Here is a 21,119-nt window from a genome sequence, read left to right on the forward strand (position 1 = left end):
TGTTTATCTCAAAAAAACACAACAACCCTTTCCTAGTATTTAACCTTCGGACACGCAGAAATTGAGGGAAGTCAAAGGTAGTATAGCCATGCACCATGTACAATTAGCACTAGTAGATTATAACACTATATTAATGATACATGTATATCCCGGTTACTCGTGGTAAAGCTATAATTAATGGTATCAACACAATTAAAAGTATGCTCCTCCCAAAGTACAGATCAACCCCCACCTGTAGCTTGGTGAGTATGGAGGAGGTGTGGGCCCGAGAGCCGCCAGTGAGAGTGCCTGAGGGGTCAAACACATCCCCACTAAGAGAAACAGAGCGTGTCATCACCTGCTTGTCAAATGTCACCTGGGGAAAACAAAAGTACAACAAGTTTTCTTCTCATTGCTAAATCAACTATGACATTTTGATGGAAGCTAAATGGGTTGCGTGGAAAGCTTGAAGAGTACAATCAAGCTACCATAACCCTCTTTACTTCCTGGCGAACACTGTACCTTCTTAGCACTATCCAGTGTGTCACAAATCAGAGTAGATCCGAATACATAGGCCATGGCCGGTCGTAACTCATCTTCGTAGCCCACTAGGGAAAGGGCGGGGCGTGCCTTGTCCTTGCCCACCTATAGACAGGGGGAATTCTAATGTAAATGAAGAGGAACAGCATGAATACTAGCATAACGAACTACAGAGAGATGTTAACAATACACCCTCCCTCAGAAGCAATTCACTGCATGGTTAAGTGTAATTATAGATGACTAACTAGAATCTGTTGTAATACTGAATCAGAGAGTACAACAAATTTTTAACTGGAAAACTATGATAAGGTATTAAGTGTGAAGGTCTAGTACATCACTTTCAGCACATATTTAAGATTCACACGTAACATTATCAATTATTTTTATCATGCTAGTATGGTAAAGTCGTACATCACTTTCAGCACACATTTTAAATGCACACGTAACATTATTATCACACGTAACATTATTATCACACTAGTATAAAACTGTTGTGTCTCTCCTTAAGGGATATAGTTTCAATAAAAGTTTAGTGAGCCTTTTCCACAACCATGCAAAATGTATCGAAATTTATCAAATCTGACGCAAGCTCTTTCTCGTGGTTTTCTTTAAAGCTTTTTATCTTCTCCTCATCGACATTGCTGACACTAAACACTCCGTGAGACACACCCTACCAAAACTCCAAGAGCTCCTCAACAGTATGGTACAGAAACAGCTTGGGGATAACTTGAGAGTGGGCAATGTTAAATCCAGCAGTTGTTGCTAGACTTTGGTATGTCTCTTTACTTTCAAAAATTGCTTGCCCGCGTAACAAGTTGCTTAGGAAGTCAGGAGAAACCAATACGCTGAGACCTTTCCTAACTATTTGTGGGAATTCTGGAGTGCCATCATAAGTAAGAAAGCCAAAACTTCCTCCAGGAGCGAGTTTGCTGTAGAGACGGTTGAAAAGAGCTTGTTTGTTCTTGATCCAGTGAATGACATGTGTTGAGACAATCAGATCGTAATGTTCCCCAGGAAATGTTTGGTTATTTGCGATAGAGTATTGGATGTTCGGTCGTGAATTATCTCTCTTTGCTATTTTGATTCTCTCTGCATCAGGATCGACAGCAACAACTTGTCCCTCAGGTCCCACAAGGTCAGACAAGATGGTAGCAACATGGCCAGTTCCACAGCCAAGGTCCAGGACCAGTCCACCATAGGGGACACTCAGCATGCTCATTAGTTCATCTGCATGTTCCTTTTGGAGGAGGGAGTTCTCCAAGTAAAGCTGTGCTGCCTTCGCTTTGATGGTTGACATGGCTGTGGTTGTTTTCTATTGTTTCAGAATCTTTGCTTGCATGTTGTAGAATTGCCCTTTATGTACCTACTCATACATAAGTGTTCAATAAGCTTTTGTTGCTCAGACGTATGGTATGCTTTGTAGTTCCACACGTCAGATTTTTAAGAGCTTCTTGTTTAGTCAGTATATGTATTCTTTGCAGCTGCACATAATTATATGGCTTACATGGAAGGCCCAAGTTGCCACAAAAAGGACTCGCTGCTTTCGGTTCCATTGCATTCCATAAATGCCAAATTTAAGTTCCACATGGCTGCAAGTTAATATTGTCGGTTGCTTTTGGTCCATAAGATACTTCCATGTAATTACAAGGTGGTTGCTTTTTAAGTTCCATGACAAATTTTTAGCTTCCATGCATAAGATATCAAGTTTAGATAACAATGTGGCATAACCACTGGAAGTGCCATGCACTGAAGTTCAAACAGTTGTGAAATTATAGATATTCATAGCTCCCCCAATTACAGCAACATACTCTTATTCAAATATTAAGGGTGCCCGCACATAGTAACAAATTGACATAATTTAACCACAAAAATGCAACGTTTAGATCCTGAGACTTGCACACGCAATATTTAATTTCAATGCGTGCGCTAATAATTATAGTAGTAACCACAAGTAACAACATAGTGGTTTTGTGAGAATGTCTTCAATTAAATTAACTACAAGCTGCAAAAGAAAATCAGGTAGCTACACAAACTAATAAATCAATAACAAAATAACACAATCCAATAAATACAGAGCCAGATTTGTAGCAAAGGAGTGCCTTCAGTAGTAGATGGGAGAAACGTAAGTGTGCCAATAGACCCCAGTCGGTACAATCAGCACGAGTGTCCAAGTTCCTCAACTAGCATTAGTCACACAGCAGGTTGGATTGTCTCTTGATGTTAATACACACTGTCTTCATTTGTGTCGAGTGGAGACGTTTCTCTTCAGTGCTTTGGACGTTGTACTATCCACGATTCGAGCTGTTCATGGCACTATCCAGTGTTGTCCTTTCTCCTATGGCCACCTGCATGTTGATACGTCCGGTTGAGTGGCTGGTTGGGTCTTCCACCATGTTCCAGCACACAATGGCATCGCATCCTTCAGAAGCTGGAGATCCTTGCCACCAAGTTAGCAGAATGGTCCTGTGGTCAGGTACGAAAAAAATATTGTGAACAGGGGTGATGACAAAAATGGGTTGGTTCCTATGGATGGATTCTACCTGACCCGGTGCCACTACATAATTATTCACTGCACATGCACATGTATTGTCCAGATGAAGGGGACAGTCACCTTGCTGGCAAAAAACTTGGGATGGAGGACCTATACTTACAAACACACTAGGAACTCGTCTGGAAGGTTGGCAATCTGTGTTATATTAATTATTTTATGTATCACACTCACAGAAGCTCATTTCCAGATGTCCTGGTGATGGAGGCAGTTACGACACACCATTCACTGATCAGCTGCCTCCCCAACCTCCCTATTCGGTCTGCAGATGGAGCTGTGTGGACCTCACAAAAGCAGAGGTTCCACCAATCTGATGCCCGGGGAAGCCAAGCATTACTGCAGCCCAGACAAAGAGACTGGTCCAACTTGGCCTGGAGCACAGCACTCTGGTGACACTGAGGTCCAAGAGTGGTATTACACAGGCTTTCATGGAAGCTCTGAAGGGGAAGGGAGTGAAAAGCAAGGCCCTGTGTATCAAGCTAGCAAAGCTAGTTCATAGTTTACCTTCAAAGTCCATCAAAACAGCAGCCAACCCTGGCAGAAGTCTATGAGCCAGCCAATTGTCAGCGCTGTCTGTAGCCCCAGCGTTGCCTATCTCTTCTCTTCAGGCTACTAACAAAATTAATGGCTCTTGATCTTCAACGCTAATTCTGCACTCTACGTACGCAATTGGGGCGTGGTCTACAGGCTTACGTCTTAATTTATACTCTAGCGTACGCGTACGCTAGAGCCAGATATAAAAAGTGTTTTTTTTTTTTTTTCTCATTAGCAAAAGGTAAAATAATAGCATGTAGGGGAATGGGCTTCTATGTAGACACAATGAAAGGTGGAGGGTACAGAAAATAAAGAGGATTAAGGGTACATGCAAAGGTTCAGTTTATTGGTGGAGGTGGGTCTCCGAGATCACCAGGTCGATGGCCCCAGATCTAAAGGGGTGTCCACTTGACGATCTGGACCCTCTGATGGCTTGGATCAATGAGCGAAGGAGGGAAAAGGTTAGTCGGCAACGGAGCCAGCATAGTGTGCTGCTGTATGATTGGTCCCATTTAGACACTAACATCGAAGCGAGTCTCTTGTAGAAGGTGGTTGCTTCACGAGCTAAGCCTCCTGTTGCAGAGAGGACTAATGGGGAAAAGGATGCCTGTTCGATGTCTAGAATTCTTTGTTCATAGGCCCTTTTCTTTATTTGCTCGTGCTTGCGGTAGACTGTTTGAGGGTCGGTGTGTCTGTTGGATGCAGCGTGTGGGTTAAATACCCTGACATCAAAATAAGTTCTTTCAAAGGAGCCACCCCATACTCCATTGGCTGCAATGTCTAGGCGTGCACCCGGTTGTATATTGGCACTTGCTCCTGCTAGGTTCTCCCCTGTAACCGGTAACAGTTCTGGTTCTGTGCACACGTTGTTGCAGACCTCACTAAGAAGATCTGCAGTCAAGTCTCTGATCTCATTATGCCGAATGGACGGAAAGCCGCCCTTCGCACAAGAGAGAACGTGTTCTACTGTGAAGGAAGAACCACAGGCACATTTCGAGGGTAGCTTGTTTGGAGTCCAACCATAACGCAGAGATAGGGCGTCTCTAAAGGCTTGTTTGTGGAGGGTGAAACCATGGGTTTTGAGCGGTAGGGTGGTTAGCCATGACGATGCACCCTTCTCTTTAGACAGATTGACAGATCTTTGCATGTTGGTAGAGAGTAGTGGCGTCAGTGTGTTGATGTCGTTCTTGGTTCTATCTCTGTTTTGTTGGCCTACGGTAGATTTGGCCATTAGTGACTCCGAGATGATCTCCTGCCCATAGTGTGTGTCTTGTTTGATGATGTGATTCGAAAAGTGTTCGATCTGACTATCTACGTACAGGACTTGGTCTATATTTAGCATGCTGCTATAATTAGGTAAGGTGAACAAAGTTACGAGCTGACTTTGTCCATATACGGTCTAGATTTTTCTCTAGAGGGTGTGTCATGACAAAAAATTCTCATAAATAGAAAACAAAGGGATTTTACAACAAAAGCTCTTCGTAATGTTGAAGAGCTGTGTGTAGTGCACCTGCAAACAAACGATCAAGTCCATAGCTCTACTGGTTTTCTAGACAGAACTTCTTTTATCTAGATTATGAAAATCAAGTGTAAAATCTGCTCTCATCATCCTTTCCTCTCCATTTTTGGAGTGCACACTAGTAGAGTGTTGCTTCATAATCCTGTGAAGGATCCATGTCTCCCCTGCAGGTAGTTTCATAGTTAGCTTTCCCTAGCAACGTGTGTGTGGGCGTACGTGGGCGTAGGTGTTCCAGCACCCTTAACACCTGCCACATTTGTCGCTCAGCTGCAAGGTATTTCTGGAGACAGTGTGCAGCCTCTCTTATACCAAATACGTATATAGTCACACGAGCGCAACATTTTCCTAGAGGAAACTATATTGCACTGATTCCCTCTCCCTCTAACGTTTACTCGCGAGACTACCAAATACCAACCATGCATGGAAAGCTGCACATGCAGTTATACAACATCAGGCGATAGGGCCAAAACAATTTTCTAGCTATAGATGTCTATATAACAATGAGCTAAATAAAGACAAAACGAGTACTATGAACATGCATTCTGTTAATGTGCAACTTTACATACAACTCAGCATACACAAAGTGGTCATGCAGTTTCTATCGCTATAACACCGTATGAAGTCACTGTGAGACACACCCAACTAAATCTCTAATAGCTCATCAACATTCACAAAAGGCAACTCTTCGTTCGTGTTAGGCAACTTGAATCCAACAACAATGGAAAGAATCAGGTAGGTTTGTTTAGTTTTTGTGTACCATTTCTTTTCTTCCAATCAATTATCTCTTTTGGCGCTTTTTAGGGTGGCCTCAAAAATAATACTCAGCAGGTTCAGGTGGTGGTGCTGTAATTATGTCTGCTACGCTTGAATATATAAGAACTACTACCGTATAGCGTGAAATGCCTTCTAAAAGCGTTTTGTGTTGTGTCTTCTGTTAGCTAGGCATGTCGTGGACCTAATTTTCGTGGAGGATTGCCCACGAAAACAGCAAAAATTTCGTGCTGTACGGTATATGCATGCAATATATAATGAAAGCACCGCGAGTGCTGATGCCTCAGTGAAGGTGTCAAAGCAACATAACATAATAAAGCTACTATAGCTATTAGCAATAGCTTTTATACACACCTTATATCATGCTGAACATGTTTGCATTAATTACTGCAGGCAGAATCCAGAGTCACAGGGAAAACTCAAATAGTCGGTAATGATCGACCATGATTGTTGTTAAAAACGATCTATGCCAAAAGTCAAAGTCTAAAAGTATAATATTGGCTGCCTTGCAGGTCTCTTCTCACTTTGCAGCCACCAATAGCTAGGTTGTAGTGCAGAGCTAACTACTAAGTAAAGTAGCAACACTCCAGGATCAAGATTTGCTACGCATGCACCTTTCTGAAAAGGCTGCAATGGCATTCCATGCAAGTAAGCATAACTCGAGAACCAAGCACTATTTTACAAATCCACGAATTGAAAACATGACTAGAAGCCTATAGAACTCTTACTTGCACTTCATTGATCCTTGAGCAGCTGTAGCAGTCTACACAGACAGACAGACAGACAGACAGACAGACAGACACACAACAAACACACACAAACAAATTACTGTAGAGTAGAGTAAACAATGGAACTTCGAACGACATTGATTTTAGAACGATTTATGCACTTGTCAATCTAATGCCCCACCCCCCCCATACCGGGGATAGGTGGGGATTAGACCAATCACCTAATCTAATACCCCTACCTTTGGGCATGTTATTTGGTCTAATCTCCTGGTAGCCCCTAGTACAACATGGGGGTGATGTGGGGATTAGACCTGTATCACACTCTAGCGATAAGATAAACAGATTATTTGAAGTATCAGAATTACTATATAAATATTGACAGCTATACTCCTATAGAGCTAGTGAAGTCAAGAAGGCAGAGATTGCTCAGGATCAATAAACTGTAAATTTTGCTCTCACTGTACTCGTACTCAGCATGTGTTGGAAGGAAGAGTGTGGCAGACATTATGTGATCTTTAAATGACCTTTGACCCAATGCATGCATCAGGTGATCTATCTAATTCCCCTAGGTAGGGGAGCAACTTCAAGTCTAATCCACAACTAATCCCCGGTAGGGGGGAGGTGGGGCATTACTTTGTAAAGTGCATTAGCACTATAGGTAAGCTAAAATAAACAGTGTTATGCAGAATCTGACCCTACACAAGCCCACTTACATGCCTTAGGAACAAGCTGGGTTGAATAGCAACGTCGCAGCTCTTGCAATGACGTAAATAAGCCAGAAAACAAAGTATGCGTTAGTTGGAATTTCGGAAAAAGTAATGTATCTCCGAACTGAGGTACTTGCCGCTAATATCGAGCTTCCCATCAGCTTTAGTATGACCTATTTAGTATGGAGTGAATATAAGCAACACTAAAATTACTTCACTGCTGCTCAAAACAAACAAGAAAACTTTCAAACAGTAAGTGCTGAATCAGCACTTTTAACACCCACGTGGATGTTGTACACAGCACGATTTTATTCCAACCATCCAAGATATGATGTTCAGACAACAATGGAACTGACACATGTGCAATAATAGATAAACGAAAAGGGATTGGGAATGTAATTTACAATCTGTGTTTCCCATAGTTTACTCGGGGCTGTCTATTACAACGTGAAAGAGATTGCATGCCGTACTGTCGGATTTCGTGGGTTAGCAATCCCACATGAAAATTGTTCTTTAATTAGAATTATCTGCTTTAACATGCAAAGATTTAAAGGCGTGGCTTCCGGTAAGCAGTCATCAGTACAATAATCCTGCTAAATTTGCACTTGAGCCTCGAGGCAAGGTTTGCGCATGCGCAATAGTATATCCAAATGAGTTAGACACCGTTTTGTCTGTGTAGTACCCTCGCTACGGCTCAGGATACTAAAGCAGTGCCTTTGGGCTTTAAAATCCCATAGACATGCACCTCCAAAACAGCTAGTGCCTAGCTATTACATAAAACACCCAGAGCAAAAAGACCTAAGCCACTGCCAAGATTCATAGTTCCTACCGTATATGGAAATTATTTTGATATCATAAGGAAGCTATATGCTCTATTGTAGATATCCTGTAACCAATATAACGGTTACACAAGTAATAATTAATTGTAAGGGGAAGATGTGAGACATGTTTAGAATCACAAAGAGTAACAGGTAAGAGAACATTCCGAAAACTAATAATTACACACATAACTAGAGCACTGAATGGCTAACTCTCGGTTGTTTACATAAATACAGTTAGTATGTATGAATCATGAAAGCTGGCTAAGTAGCGAGCAATGAAATTCTAGAGAATCTAGACTAAGAGGAATCTGAAACTTTTAAGAATGGAGTTTTAGTATGGATGAGACATGCACTGTGGACTAGGATCCTAGAAATAATTATGGCTATGTTCTAGGGCTAGAGCTAGAAGAAGCAACAATCCCTAAACTAGCTTTCTACTTTAGTGACCCTTTTCCATTGTTCCTGGTACAGGATCACTTCAGCTGCAAATAATTATGTAACTTGTTGTGTGAAGGCTATCCATGCTGTAAACGGAGTGCTATGGCATCCAGGTAAGCAGACTTACAAATTACAAAAAGACAAACAAACCAAACGACTACTATACCGTGGCCGCCCACGCACATCGGGTAATTATACTGAGAAACATTCCAAGCACCAAATTGCAGACACATGCATACATGTATCTAACCACCACTCGAATACTCCACATAATTGAACTACAATAGTTATATTAAAATCTCTGTACTGGTCGATATGCTCCATGTACATGCATGCACTTCTACATTGACAACACTACACACATTAGGTGCTCGCTCACCAGAGACTGAGCTTTCTTGACGACGTCAGCGCTGATGGTTCGTGCTGATATCTTGTTTAGGGGAATGATGGTGTAACGACGCTTGAGCTTCCCGTTCTGCAACAGCTGCTTACCAGTGTCCTCTGTGTCCACCACTATGTTGAACAGCTGGAGTTAACAAAGGGACAACATTTACAATTCACTGCTATGATGTTCAGAAATTAAGAAACAACGAAAATGACTTTTTGTAATGTATGGTACTATAAACAGAATCCTTTAGTCTCATGAAATCTGGCTGCACATAAAATAGAGCTCATGTAAATAACATTCATATTGACTTCAATACATACAATGGGTAACCAGCAAAAAATACACAAATTAGGGCAAACCTGCTGACTTCATGGCTTAGTGCATGGTCTTTAGGTCACCCTGTTTCTAGTGAGGGTTGGTACAGTAGACTAAACCTGTTTCTAGTGAGGGTTAGTACAGTAGACTAAGCCTGAGGGTACAGTAGATTAAGCCTGTTTCTGTTAGTACAGTAGACTAAGACTTCGGTATCAACAGTTATTTTATCTGTCATAAACCAAAACATTTCCCACTCACCCTGCCCCCAGCTGTAATCTCCAGTGCAGTGGCAGTGGAGGAGTCCTTCACTCTCACCAACTTCACAACCGGGCCTTTCACTCGACTATGGTCAAACCCCGAACTGGGACTCTGATAGTTAAATTGGACCTGGGGGAACCTGCAACAGAGGGAAAAGGGTAATCAATTAAGATCAAAGCTATAGCAAGCGTTGCATATGTAATTTCTATATACAGTAGTCCGCTACTATACATACACAGTGAAATGATATGTGACAGATTGTTCAATTAGTAACCACACCACAATGACCCGATGCCATAAGAATGGCATTTTCCCTGGGGCTTACCCCCATGACAAGCAATCTCAATGATGCTGAGCTTGCAGGACTGGGTGCCTACATGACAATGGCACAACCACAAAACATACAGGCTGCATGGCTTTGTGGCTAAGTAATGAATGCCATTAACAATAGCCAATGAAATGGATATGGGGGTGGAGAGAGCTAATTTCCAATTCAGACACACCTTGTTTTTGTCAAGTTAAGTATACCTGCACACCCAGCTAAAGAAACAGACCCTATAGCTTATTGCAGCTAATTCAGTCATGGAGCATCCCAACACTGGAAAGATGATGGCAAAGCTCAGCAAGCTTCCACAATTCAACAGAAGGCAAATAGAGGAGCAACAGCAAATAGCCATGGAGTTCACTAGCCCAGATATGCTGCAGATGAAATTCAGTCACTTGTTGGATGCAGGGAACCAGTTTATGGCAGACATGTCTCGAGGGGAAGAGAATCCTCTCTTAAACACTCTGGAGCGAAAAGAAAACCACCAAAAAATGAAGCAAAGAATTGTTACGGCCTGTAACTTCCCGATACGACTGTCTTTGCAAAAGATACCCGAAGAAAGATTTCCACTAGCGCATACTTTTACTTCAATGCTGAGGTTTGAATACGGCCCCTTCCATGCTGCACTCATTATTAGTGACGTGACGATTGAATGGGGGAGAGCTGGTATTGTACGGCCTCGCTTTGAGCCAAGAATGGAGGCTGATTTCCAAGCACTAGTGGGAGAGAACGGGGAATGGAAATCGAGAGAAGACAATTTTGTGCGTCAGATGAGTATGGCCAACAAACGTGGTAGCAGTGTGGAGAAGCTGGAAGTCCTGTATCAATCAATGTCGGAGAAGGTACAAATGATAAGCAGGCTAATTGATGTTATCGTAGATTACAACCGCAACAAAGAATTCAATGTTTTCACATGTAACTGCCAACACTTTGCACGCGATGCCATGGCCGCTCTCGGGATAAAGAAGCCGGTTAGATTCGAGGGACTACTCCAACAGAGATTTGAGCAGCTGAAACGAGGGAAAGTTCGAGTTCCCTTAGAGCTAAAGACACACGACAATCTCGATGCGCACGTGGCAGCATTCAAACAAGAGCTCGACAGACAGGACATGGAGTATCTTCAGTGCCTCTATTTCAGTTTCCATCTTCCAGCCATCGAAGAGAGCGAGGATCGAGAAAACTGGAAGTGTGACATAGCCACATGCATGAGTGCAGAGCTTGATTGGTCGATCACTGAGTTGTCCATCACACTGAAACCATCTCAACTAGCAAGTACCGAACAGGAAGTACCCGCAAAAAATGTTGTGTTCAACCAGACGATAGTGTCTGAGGGAGTGTTTGGAGCAACCCCTGATTCCAAGGTGGAATGTTCCTTTTCTGAATCGGCCAATTTGGAAGTGATAGGCACTGAGGTTCCTGATGATTTGTATGCTGTCAAGGTAAGCATCTACTTATCGTGTATACGAAATGTCAACAGCGTATACTAACTGCAATACAGTGTTTGCTAAATAATAGATAGCATGCAGCTCGCCCTTGGGCAATAAATACATTCCATACATACATTCCATACACACAACGAGAGGATTAATTCTCGGGCTATAATTATGTGTTTTATATAATGATGACCCTGTTCCAATTTAAACCAAAAAATACAAGGGTTGCATATATTATACGCTTGTTACCTTGACAACATGATAATTATAAGTACGTTTCACAAGTGATGATAGTATGATGTTAGTAAAACATGCCGAAAGGTCTCACAAAACATGGAGTTGATCACCACTTCATATAGACAATAGCTCTTGTTATAATTACTCTATACTATTGCACATACACTCTATGAATACACGTACCCACACATACAGTGTCTGGAGATGAGTCTTCCTAAGCAGACAAAACTAGTGGGCAAGTTCAGAGGCTATCGAGAGCAGGTCCTGTGCAAGTATCGCCAGCACCATCTCTACATTTCAGAGGAAGAATATGAAATGATCGAAGTGCTGACAGAGAGGGAAAGGTTGTTCGAACGCTACTTCAACTCTTTTGTTGAAAGAAGTGAGCAGTACATTATGGCTATTTCTGAAGACCACAATAGGCTAGAAACACACACTCGATCCTGGGACGATGATGTTAGCACTCGAATTAGACAACGTTTTGAGAGTCTATGCAAAGTTTCTTGCCAACTCGTATACCGTGTTGATTTCAAGAAGCACACCCTTCGAAAGCAAGTTTCTGACACGCCCCTCAGCGCTTTTCTCCGAGTGAATAATGTCACCTTAGAATGGCTCACACCTGGGCTCATGGTTCCGGTCCGAGGAGATAAAGAATCAGCTGACGTTGCGACAGTTGATCATATTCTACTCCATCAAGATCTATCAAATGGTACTGAATTTAGTCGAAAAATTGAAAATTGGAAAGCCCAAACCGAAACAGCCATTGCAAATCGAGACGTGAACACAATAATATCATTATTGTATGAGGTGACCACACAAATAGAGAGATGTGTACATTCGTTACTAGAAGTTATAGTGAGATACAATCGCTATTCAAGCTATCATCACAAAAAATGCAACAATCTACACTTTGCTAACGAACTTCTCCGTACTCTAGGAGTGACTGACCAATCTCCACCGAATATGTCCTTAAAGCAATATCTGCTGAGCCAGCCACTATTCGTTACATTCGAAGACAAAGACGTCACGAACCACACAGCTCTCGACAAATATGTCATCAAAAATCACACTAGCAAAATACTGGTAAAGGAAAGAGAATTTCTCATCAGTAAGTACTTTGTATTTCATATTGAGAACTGGAAGACAATTGGCAATGGGAAGAAAGATTGGACTTGCCCTCTAGAAACATGTCAGTTATTGTATTTACTACACACACAACATATAATTTGAACAATGAATTTTGAACAATGCTAATTATTATCAAAACTCATAACCTGACACAAAGGATGTGGGCGGGATAGACACTTAAGATTAAAGCAAAGCTTCAGTACAGTTAAACATTTAGGACTAAGTAATAATGTCTAAATCCATTTCTGAGAAACAAAAGAAGAGGAAAAGGTCATCATCATCGTCTGCTACACCAACTACTCCAGAGCCAACTAACCTCTTGGATGTTATAAGAAAAATTCAGAACCACCCAGAATTCAAGGATTGGACTGATGATGCAGCAAAACAGAGAGCCAAGGAGTTGACAGACCCTGTCGAATTGAATATAGTCTTCAGCCATCTCCTTGATGACCGTTTTGCTGATCAAGTTGCTCAAATTGGACTGGAAGCAACTGAGACAGATCATGGCAAAGAATTTGTTTCATCAAAAGAAGTGTATGCTGCAAAAGGCAGGGCAGCAAAGCAGTTTGAAATTGCAACTAAAATGCCTATAAAGCTTCACCTCACTGAGCTAAGCAGAGAACACCGTCTACCAAAGCGATTCATGGATCGATTTACAAAAACTCTGTCTATGGCATACGGTCCACTACATGCTGCCCTGGTCATCGGAGATGTCACACTGGAATGGAATGATACCAGCCTAGTAATACCGCAACGTGGTTGGACAGAACCAGATTTGCAGATGGACATTACCAAGGAGACGGCTGCAATGAAATCAATCACACGAAAAGAGGTGGACATGAAAGCTTCAGTTGACACTCTCAACTACAAGAAGCAAATGGAATTGGTCTACCACACCACCGTGAGTCAAGCTAAACTGATTCAAAATCTCATTGAGGTCATCTCAAAGTACAACCGCCTCTATACATACCATGTATTTCGACGAAATTGTCAGACTTTTGTCGTTGATGCAATGAACGCAATGGGGATAAAAGAGATACCGAAAATGACAGGGAAACTTAAAGATTACTTCACTGAGTTGAGAAAAGGAATAAAGCGTGTTCCGGATGAATTTCAAACACACGAGGAGCTCGATCGATACGTCCGAGACTCACAGAGCACTGGGGAGTTTGCCAACCTAACACAGCATGACAAAGAGTATCTTCTCTGTCTTTACTTCAAGTTTCATCTCGAAGATCTAAGCAATGAAGACGATGAAAGCGAATTGTGCAGGTTTCCTAACTGTATGAAAAACAAAGTAGATGCAGCTATCGATGGACCAATTAAATTGGATGAGTATACTGCAGATTAGAGAACGTGTATAATTTATATGAAGTACGTTGTTATTATAAACACTATCATGTGGACACAAACACAGTAGATTTCACTTTATCTGCTATCTAAGCAACAGTGAGTGAGTACGTGCACCACAGGAATAGAAGTCAGCACTCAGCAGTCTTCCGCCCACACAATTTAATTGAACATGTGCATACTTAGAGGGAAAGTCCCAGTTGTTTACCTCACCACACCTACTTATAAGTGCCTACAAGCCAGCTAGCTAACTTTAACCTATGTTTAGCTACAATATAATACAGCATGGCCACAGGAAAAGCACTAAAGAAACTCAAAAATCACCCTACTCACAAGACAAAGCCAGCACAAGAGCTAGAACAGCTTGCTATTGAGCTAATCACACCAGCAAAGATTCGAGAGAGATTTGCCCACTTACTTCAAGCTGAAGGAATTTTGGGAGAACTTTTGGAAGATGACAACGATGGAGAACCGCTACACACTCTAGAATTTGAAGCACAGCACCAGAAAATCAAGCACGAAACTTCAAAAGCATGCCACCTCTCAGTCAAGATATCACTGCAAAAGCTGCAGATTACACTACCGTTTGTTCACACATTTGCAGAAAAACTCAAGTTTGAATACGGTGCTCTACACACTGCTGTAGTTGTTGGTAATGTTGTCATAGAGTGGGGGAGGGAGGAGCTTGTTGAGCCTCGTATCGATCCTAACTTTGTGTCAGAGTTCCAAGCGAATATAGGAGACCTTGGGGAGTGGCACGAAATGGGAGGGAGGTTTCAAGCGGAGATGAGCTTGGCGAACAGGCAAGGAGATACTGTGAAACAGCTGGGAATTGTTTTCGATGCAATTGACGAGAAATCGAAACTGATAGACAAGTTGGTTGGTGTGATAGTGGAATACAATCGTAATAAAAACTATGGTGTGCTTAACTGCAACTGTCAAGATTTTGCACGAGAAGCACTTGCTGCTTTAGGCATAAAGAAACCAATTGAATTTACAGGCAAGCTCCAAGAGCGATTCGAGCAGCTAAAGAAAGGAAATAGAAAAGTGCCAACTGAGTTAAAGTCTCACCAAAACCTTGACGCATACGTGGAAGAACACAAGAACGAATTGGGCTTACAAGACCTCGAATATCTTCAGTGCCTGTATTTTGCAGAGCATTTGCCAAAAATCGAGAAATCTGGCAATTATGAAACCTGGGTGTGTGGAATGTCCACTTGCAAAAGTGGTGAGCTAGACAAGCTAATTCGAGAACACAGTCTTGCAAATAGCCAAACCACACCCCCCATACACCCACACAATCAAAGACACCCTACAGGCAATCAATTCTTACACAGAGCCGAGCAGAGTGCTGCAAATAGTCAAGCCACATCACCCATACACCCACACAATCGAAGACTCTCTACAGGGACAAGGAAAACACGAACAAGTGAAGCGATTAGAGATTCAACTATAGCTGCATCAGCTGCATCAGCAGCAACAAATGAAGGCACTAGGAAACAATGTCCCACCCCTGACTGTGAATTCTATGGAGAAGAAGAAACATTCTTTTACTGTTCGAAATGCTTTGAAGTCAAAAATACACCAAAGTGTGATCACTGCGAGAATTTCGGGAATCCTGAATGCAATGGGCTGTGTAATGGTTGTTTTATGGAAAAAACAAAGTCTGAATCATTACGTAAAACATCTATCCAAACATATGACAGTGCTATACCACACCCACTGTCAACTGAAGCTCCTCCACCAGACACTAAGAAGTGTTCTGAATGCAATTCTTACTTCGCTAATGAGGATTATCATGGTCTCTGCCATGGCTGCCTAATGTTCAAAACTAAAACTGAAACTGAAATAGCTATGAGTACCCACACTGTTGTACCAAACCAGCCTATACAAAGTTCTCCTGTGTATTCTAAACAGAATCAAGGTCACCGGTCAAGAACACCTTATGCACCTTTACATGAAAAATGTCAAAATCCGGGCTGTAAGAATATTAAAACGGAAACTGGATATTGTGACATTTGCAACTATTCCAGTCCACTACCACCGACAAAAAGTACTAGTACCAGCTACAATACTGAAACAGAAACTATACTACAAAGCAGGTGCTTTTTATGCACTGGGGAAAAGGTAACGGACAGGAATGAAGTGTGCACGTACCACACCTATCAGACACAGAAGTTGTTAGAGCAAATGAGCATTCATGATCCACCATCCCAAGCCAATACAACAACTGTAGCACCACAAGCACACGCATACTCATCAGAAGTAGGAAGGGAATATTCACAAACACAGCAAAACATCTGGATACCACAATCAGAATCTGATAGAGGATACACAAACTATAGAGGTGTACCACAGCCTCGCTCAAACCACTAGTGTAGTTAAATACTACACACACGGGCCATACATACGACACAATTACAACACAAGAAGCTACAATGGAGTATAGACACCTGTGTCACTCCAGGGTGTTTGTTTAAAGGTTACCAAGAAAAACATTGTTAGAGAACAATCACTCGGGAGTGAAAGCACCTGACTACTTACCATTTGTGTGAATCATTTTTTACCATTGAAGAGTTTTGTGTGTAAATACTAAATGGGCTGAAGAATACTCATTATTATGCCTCGGTGCGCATGCATGCGCAAGCGAGGTAATACGGTATGTGTGTGTAGACTACTACAGCATCAATGAAGTGCAAATTAGAGGCTTCTAGTTGAATTTTAATTTGTGGATTTGCAAAATAATACTTCATTCTCTGCATTAATCGGTTTTATGGTCGATCATTACCCACTCTTTGAGTTTCCCCGTGATTCTGGACACGCAGTAAACAAAATGTTCATCATGATAATTAAACTAGTAGCTTATGTTATGTAGCTTTTGCACCTCCACCGAGGCATCCGCACCAGCGGTGCTTTCATTATGAAAGTAATGGTCACACATTGACATTGGAGTACTAATAGTATTCATTAGTGTAAACAGACAAAGGTATTCCCACAAGGACACAAAACTAGCCTAAGACAAAGGTATTATTGTGTGTATTCAGTGTCACAAAAATGAGGTATTAAGCATGACATGTAAAAAGCAAACAAAAATAATAGTCTAAAGTATTATAATTAAGTGTTCTCTTTACATATCAACAGCTGTAATTTAAACACCAGGATGAGCGACCATATTCAAACGACAGCCGGTAACATGGCAACCTGTATTATCACCATGGAACTGCGAGTAGACCAACTGTAGATACTCCAAGCTTTCGGGGTCCAGCTTGTCCAACCATTCCTGACTCTTTTCCCCAATGAAAATATCGAGATCTTCATGTTTAGAAAAAATGTCTGGAATCTCACCCGATTTTCTGACTCTAAGTTGCTGCATGCGTTCACTTTCTTCGACCTTAATGGACACTTTATTGGAAATGCCTAAAGCCTTGAGTGCATCAATAACAAAGGTCTGGCAGTTGCGGGAGAAAACATCATAGTAATATGTCCTGTTGTATTGTGAAATCACTTCGGCTAGTCTTTGAAACACTTTACGCTTCTCGCCGGTTCGATAGAACAAGTGCTTCATCTCATCTTCAATTGGTAGCAACCGTGGCTCCAATTCAAGTGCAGCTGTTGCTTCAGCATTGTGAGGAGAAAGAGCAGTGATGTCACGTTCATCAGAGTTAAGAGATGATTCATTTTGTTCGGACTCCCAATACGGAACCACCAAGTTCTCTATGCCCCATTCCAGCACGACGTTACCAACAGTCAGGGAGACATGCTTTGCACCGTAGATAAACTCCTTATGTTTGAAAATGTCGGTAACAGTTTCAAGCAGGCGTTGAGCTTTTCGATTTGATCTCAGGTCACGAACGGTTATCTTCAGAGGGATGAGAGCAACGTCAATAGATCTGCGCTTTTGCCGAGATTTCGCTTTTACTACTTCGGTAGGATTCACAAACTCACCATCCGGGTTTTCATCCAGCTCTGCCAACTCTTCGAGAAGTGTTTCTTCCACAAGATGGCTGAAACTTGTATTGAGTATTGTATCAACATTTGTTAAACTCTTGACTTCGTCCTTCAACTCTGGTCCCCCTAGGTGTCGGTATCGTTCAAGATTTCTCAATTTTTCCTCAACATCAAGTTCTAGTTTTGCAGAAGCTTTCTTAGCACTAGCTTGGGATGAGCCACTTAGTTTGCTAACTGCACTGGAAGACTTCACAAATGTTTTGCTAAAAGAACTCATGTCTATAGAGAGCTATACCTTGCAAACAAACACTTGTTAAAAGGTTGCTTACTAAAATGCTGACACATGATCATGAATACTCGATCCTACCAACCACACGTGACTGAACTGTCTGTCACATACCAACGAATGTAATTATACGAGGATGCACAAACAAAGGACAAAATAAGAAGTGATAAGTTTCAAAAATCACAAATGATGGTCTTATGACAAAATCAATCGTTTCTGAGACAGCTAGTTCAGACAGTACAACCAAGCGACAGTTTGATACAGGGTGTACAGTATTTTCACCATGATGTGATCAATACGGATACTATTTAAGGATATCTGAATGCAAATGTGATGGCTGTTTTATGGGGGAGGAGCCTAAATCGCAGCAAGCAGTAACTCTTACAAATTTACTGCACAAGTAATTGTCGCACGTGATCATCAATTAGTGACCTTTTGACCCTGTGCAATTCCTACTTTGCTAACAAGGATTATCATCAAAATTGAAATTGAAACTGAAACCAAAATAGCTACTCAGTACCCACACTGTTGTACCAAACCAGCCTACACATAGTTCTCCTGTGTATTCTAAACAGAATTAAGGTCACCCGTTAAGAACACCCTATACACCTTTACATGAAAAAATTAATGCCAAAATCTGGGCTGTACGAATTTTAAAACTGAATATTATGACATTTGCAACTATTTCAGTCCACCACACCTGACACAAAGTACTAGTACCAGTTACAGTATTGAAACAGAAACCATACTATAAAGCAGGTGCTTTTTATGCACTGGGGAAAGGTAACGGACAGGAATGAAGTGTGCACCTATCACACGCATAAATTACTAACACAGATAGAGCAAATGAGCATCCACCATCCCAAGCCAACTGTAGCACCATCAGTACACTCAAGATACACATACTCATCAGAAGTATATAGGGAGAGGAAATTCACAAACACAACCAAAGCCACCATGGAGACATCTGCATACCACAATCAGAATCTGATAGAGAATACACAAACTATAGAGGTGTACCACAGCCTCCCTCAAGCCACTAGTGTAAGTTGGGCACACATGCACAACATTCACCAAAACAAACGTAACACTAAGTTCACACACACTAGGCATTGTGCCTATTTTTAAAAGCCCACACATTACAAGAAAAAAATACCTAAGGAATGAAAAGTACCTGACTATGCATATAATTATACCATTGCTGACTAATCGTTATGAATATTTGTTATGAAAGTAGTTATCACAATAACATTGGAATAATTATAGCACCTGGGCAAGACAAAGGTGTTCCCCAACTAGGGCATGAACACAGGGATTAACTGTATTCAGTCAAATATCACCACAAAGTTCAGGCATTGAGCAAATACACAGACCAGTAATTATAATAGTCAAACATGAACAACAACAACAACAATAATTATGTTAATAAATCCACTCAGTGTCCCTCTAAAAATTAACTGTGATATTTTGTTCCAAAGACAAAATTAGTCAATTTACTATGGAACATCAAGGAGTGATCATAGCCAAGCGACAGTCGATGACATGACAACCTGCATTGTCACCACCATGGAACTGGGAATAGACCAGTTTTAGATACTCCAAGCTTTCAGGATCCAGCTTGTCCAACCATTTTTGACTCCTTTCCCAGATGAAAATATCGAGATCTTCGTGTGTAGCAAAACTGTCAGGAATATCACCAGATTTTCTGAGTCTAAGATGTTGCATACGTTCAGTTTCTTCGACCTTAACGGGCACCTTATCAGAAATGCCTACAGCCTTGAGTGCATCGATCACAAAGGTCTGGCAATTGCGGGAGCGAACATCATAGTGATACGTCCTGTTGTATTGTGAAACAACTTCAGCCAGTATTTGAAACATTTCACGCTTATCGCTGGTACGATAGAACAAGTGCTCCACTTCTTCATCAATTGGCAGCAACCGTGGCTCCACTTCAAGTGTTGCTGTTGCTTCAGCATTGTGAGGACTAAGAACAGTGATGTCACGTGCATCAGAGTTGAGAGATGATTCATTTCGTTCGAACTCCCAATACGGAACCACCAAGCTCTCTTTACCCCATTCCAGCACTACGTCACCAACAGTCAGAGAGACATGCTTGGCACCATAGTTAAGCTTGAAAATGTCGGCTAAGGATTCAAGCACACGTTGAGCTTTTCGATTTGATTTTATGTCACGTACGACTATTTTCAGAGGAATACAAGCAACGTTAATTAACCTTTTTCTTTGCCGGCTCTTTGCTTCTCCTACTTCAATAGAATTCACCAATTCACCATCCTGGTTTTTATTCAGTGTTTCCACCTGCTGGATAAGCACCTCTTCCACAAGATGGCTGAATTTCTCAAGTATTTTGTCCACATTCGTTAATTTTACAACTTCCACTCGTAATTCTTCTCCTCCTAGGTCTCGATACAGTTTATGCTTTCTCAACTTTTTCTCAACTTCAAATTCTGATGATTTTTCAGAATCTTGCTTCTTAGCAGCACTAGCTTTAGATAAGCCACTAACTGCACTGACAGACTTGGCAAATGCTTTGCTAAAGGAGCTCATAATTATAAGCAAACAGGTTTCAATTACTTTACACTACTCCCAAATTGCTGATACAATGCATATATGAATATGAATACTTTAGGGTATCCACCAACCACGGCCACATGCACTTACTGAATGGTCACATTCTACCAATGAATATAATGATAATTATACTGTATAACGTGAAACTTTCGAGGCACTTATTTCCGTGGAATAGCCTCTAAAAACGTCAGACGTTGTGCTTCGTGGACCTAATTTTCGTGGGATTGCTAACCCACGAAAACAGCGCAACATTAATCCCCTCGAAAATTCCGCGCTA

General features: G+C 41.5%; 7 protein-coding genes across 8 annotated transcripts in view; 3 read left to right on the plus strand and 4 right to left on the minus strand.

Moving 5' to 3' along the window:
* The window catches only part of LOC135335433 (structural maintenance of chromosomes protein 2-like), a 77,308-nt gene that overhangs the window by 7,270 nt on the left and 48,919 nt on the right, over positions 1-21,119 (minus strand). The window contains exons 12-15 of the mRNA XM_064530923.1: positions 9,547-9,685; positions 8,965-9,111; positions 502-624; positions 233-355 (exon numbers count right to left, since the gene is read on the minus strand). Coding sequence (XP_064386993.1) covers positions 233-355; positions 502-624; positions 8,965-9,111; positions 9,547-9,685 — 532 coding nt within the window. The remainder of the gene's footprint in view (positions 1-232; positions 356-501; positions 625-8,964; positions 9,112-9,546; positions 9,686-21,119) is intronic.
* Positions 2,482-8,952, minus strand: LOC135335447 (uncharacterized). 2 transcript variants are annotated; one of them, XM_064530942.1, is made up of 3 exons: positions 3,572-8,952; positions 3,242-3,504; positions 2,482-2,982 (listed from the first exon to the last, which is right to left on the minus strand). In XM_064530942.1, the coding sequence occupies exon 1, from the start codon at positions 4,941-4,943 to the stop codon at positions 3,945-3,947; it is 999 nt and encodes a 332-aa protein (XP_064387012.1). In that variant the 5' UTR covers positions 4,944-8,952; the 3' UTR covers positions 2,482-2,982; positions 3,242-3,504; positions 3,572-3,944. The 2 variants fall into 2 exon arrangements, with proteins under 2 accessions (XP_064387012.1, XP_064387011.1); XM_064530941.1 differs by having other exon boundaries at positions 3,242-8,952.
* LOC135335435 (uncharacterized) lies at positions 10,026-12,779 on the plus strand. Its single transcript, XM_064530926.1, has 2 exons — positions 10,026-11,310; positions 11,737-12,779. Exons 1-2 carry the CDS (start codon positions 10,129-10,131, stop codon positions 12,769-12,771), a joined length of 2,217 nt encoding a protein of 738 aa, XP_064386996.1. The 5' UTR covers positions 10,026-10,128; the 3' UTR covers positions 12,772-12,779.
* Positions 12,814-14,105, plus strand: LOC135335440 (uncharacterized). Its single transcript, XM_064530933.1, has one exon. The coding sequence runs from the start codon at positions 12,899-12,901 to the stop codon at positions 14,018-14,020; it is 1,122 nt and encodes a 373-aa protein (XP_064387003.1). The 5' UTR covers positions 12,814-12,898; the 3' UTR covers positions 14,021-14,105.
* LOC135335437 (uncharacterized) lies at positions 14,252-16,582 on the plus strand. Its single transcript, XM_064530929.1, has one exon. It carries the CDS (start codon positions 14,305-14,307, stop codon positions 16,393-16,395), a length of 2,091 nt encoding a protein of 696 aa, XP_064386999.1. The 5' UTR covers positions 14,252-14,304; the 3' UTR covers positions 16,396-16,582.
* LOC135335442 (uncharacterized) lies at positions 16,993-18,326 on the minus strand. Its single transcript, XM_064530935.1, has one exon. The coding sequence runs from the start codon at positions 18,242-18,244 to the stop codon at positions 17,168-17,170; it is 1,077 nt and encodes a 358-aa protein (XP_064387005.1). The 5' UTR covers positions 18,245-18,326; the 3' UTR covers positions 16,993-17,167.
* On the minus strand, positions 19,601-20,903 carry LOC135335446 (uncharacterized). Its single transcript, XM_064530939.1, has one exon. The coding sequence runs from the start codon at positions 20,816-20,818 to the stop codon at positions 19,760-19,762; it is 1,059 nt and encodes a 352-aa protein (XP_064387009.1). The 5' UTR covers positions 20,819-20,903; the 3' UTR covers positions 19,601-19,759.

This window comes from Halichondria panicea, chromosome 4, assembly GCF_963675165.1.
Source record: "Halichondria panicea chromosome 4, odHalPani1.1, whole genome shotgun sequence".
In the NCBI taxonomy this organism is placed as follows: Eukaryota; Metazoa; Porifera; class Demospongiae; order Suberitida; family Halichondriidae; genus Halichondria; species Halichondria panicea.

What these genes read in the sequence shown, in the direction of transcription:
- LOC135335440 (XM_064530933.1), top strand. Translation starts at nt 12,899, where the DNA reads ATGTCTAAATCCATTTCTGAGAAACAAAAGAAGAGGAAAAGGTCATCA.
- LOC135335447 (XM_064530942.1), bottom strand. Translation starts at nt 4,943, where the DNA reads ATGCTAAATATAGACCAAGTCCTGTACGTAGATAGTCAGATCGAACAC.
- LOC135335446 (XM_064530939.1), bottom strand. Translation starts at nt 20,818, where the DNA reads ATGAGCTCCTTTAGCAAAGCATTTGCCAAGTCTGTCAGTGCAGTTAGT.
- LOC135335442 (XM_064530935.1), bottom strand. Translation starts at nt 18,244, where the DNA reads ATGAGTTCTTTTAGCAAAACATTTGTGAAGTCTTCCAGTGCAGTTAGC.
- LOC135335435 (XM_064530926.1), top strand. Translation starts at nt 10,129, where the DNA reads ATGGAGCATCCCAACACTGGAAAGATGATGGCAAAGCTCAGCAAGCTT. An exon ending in ATGATTTGTATGCTGTCAAG is followed by an intron (nt 11,311 to 11,736) that starts GTAAGCATCTAC and finishes CCACACATACAG; the next exon opens with TGTCTGGAGATGAGTCTTCC.
- LOC135335437 (XM_064530929.1), top strand. Translation starts at nt 14,305, where the DNA reads ATGGCCACAGGAAAAGCACTAAAGAAACTCAAAAATCACCCTACTCAC.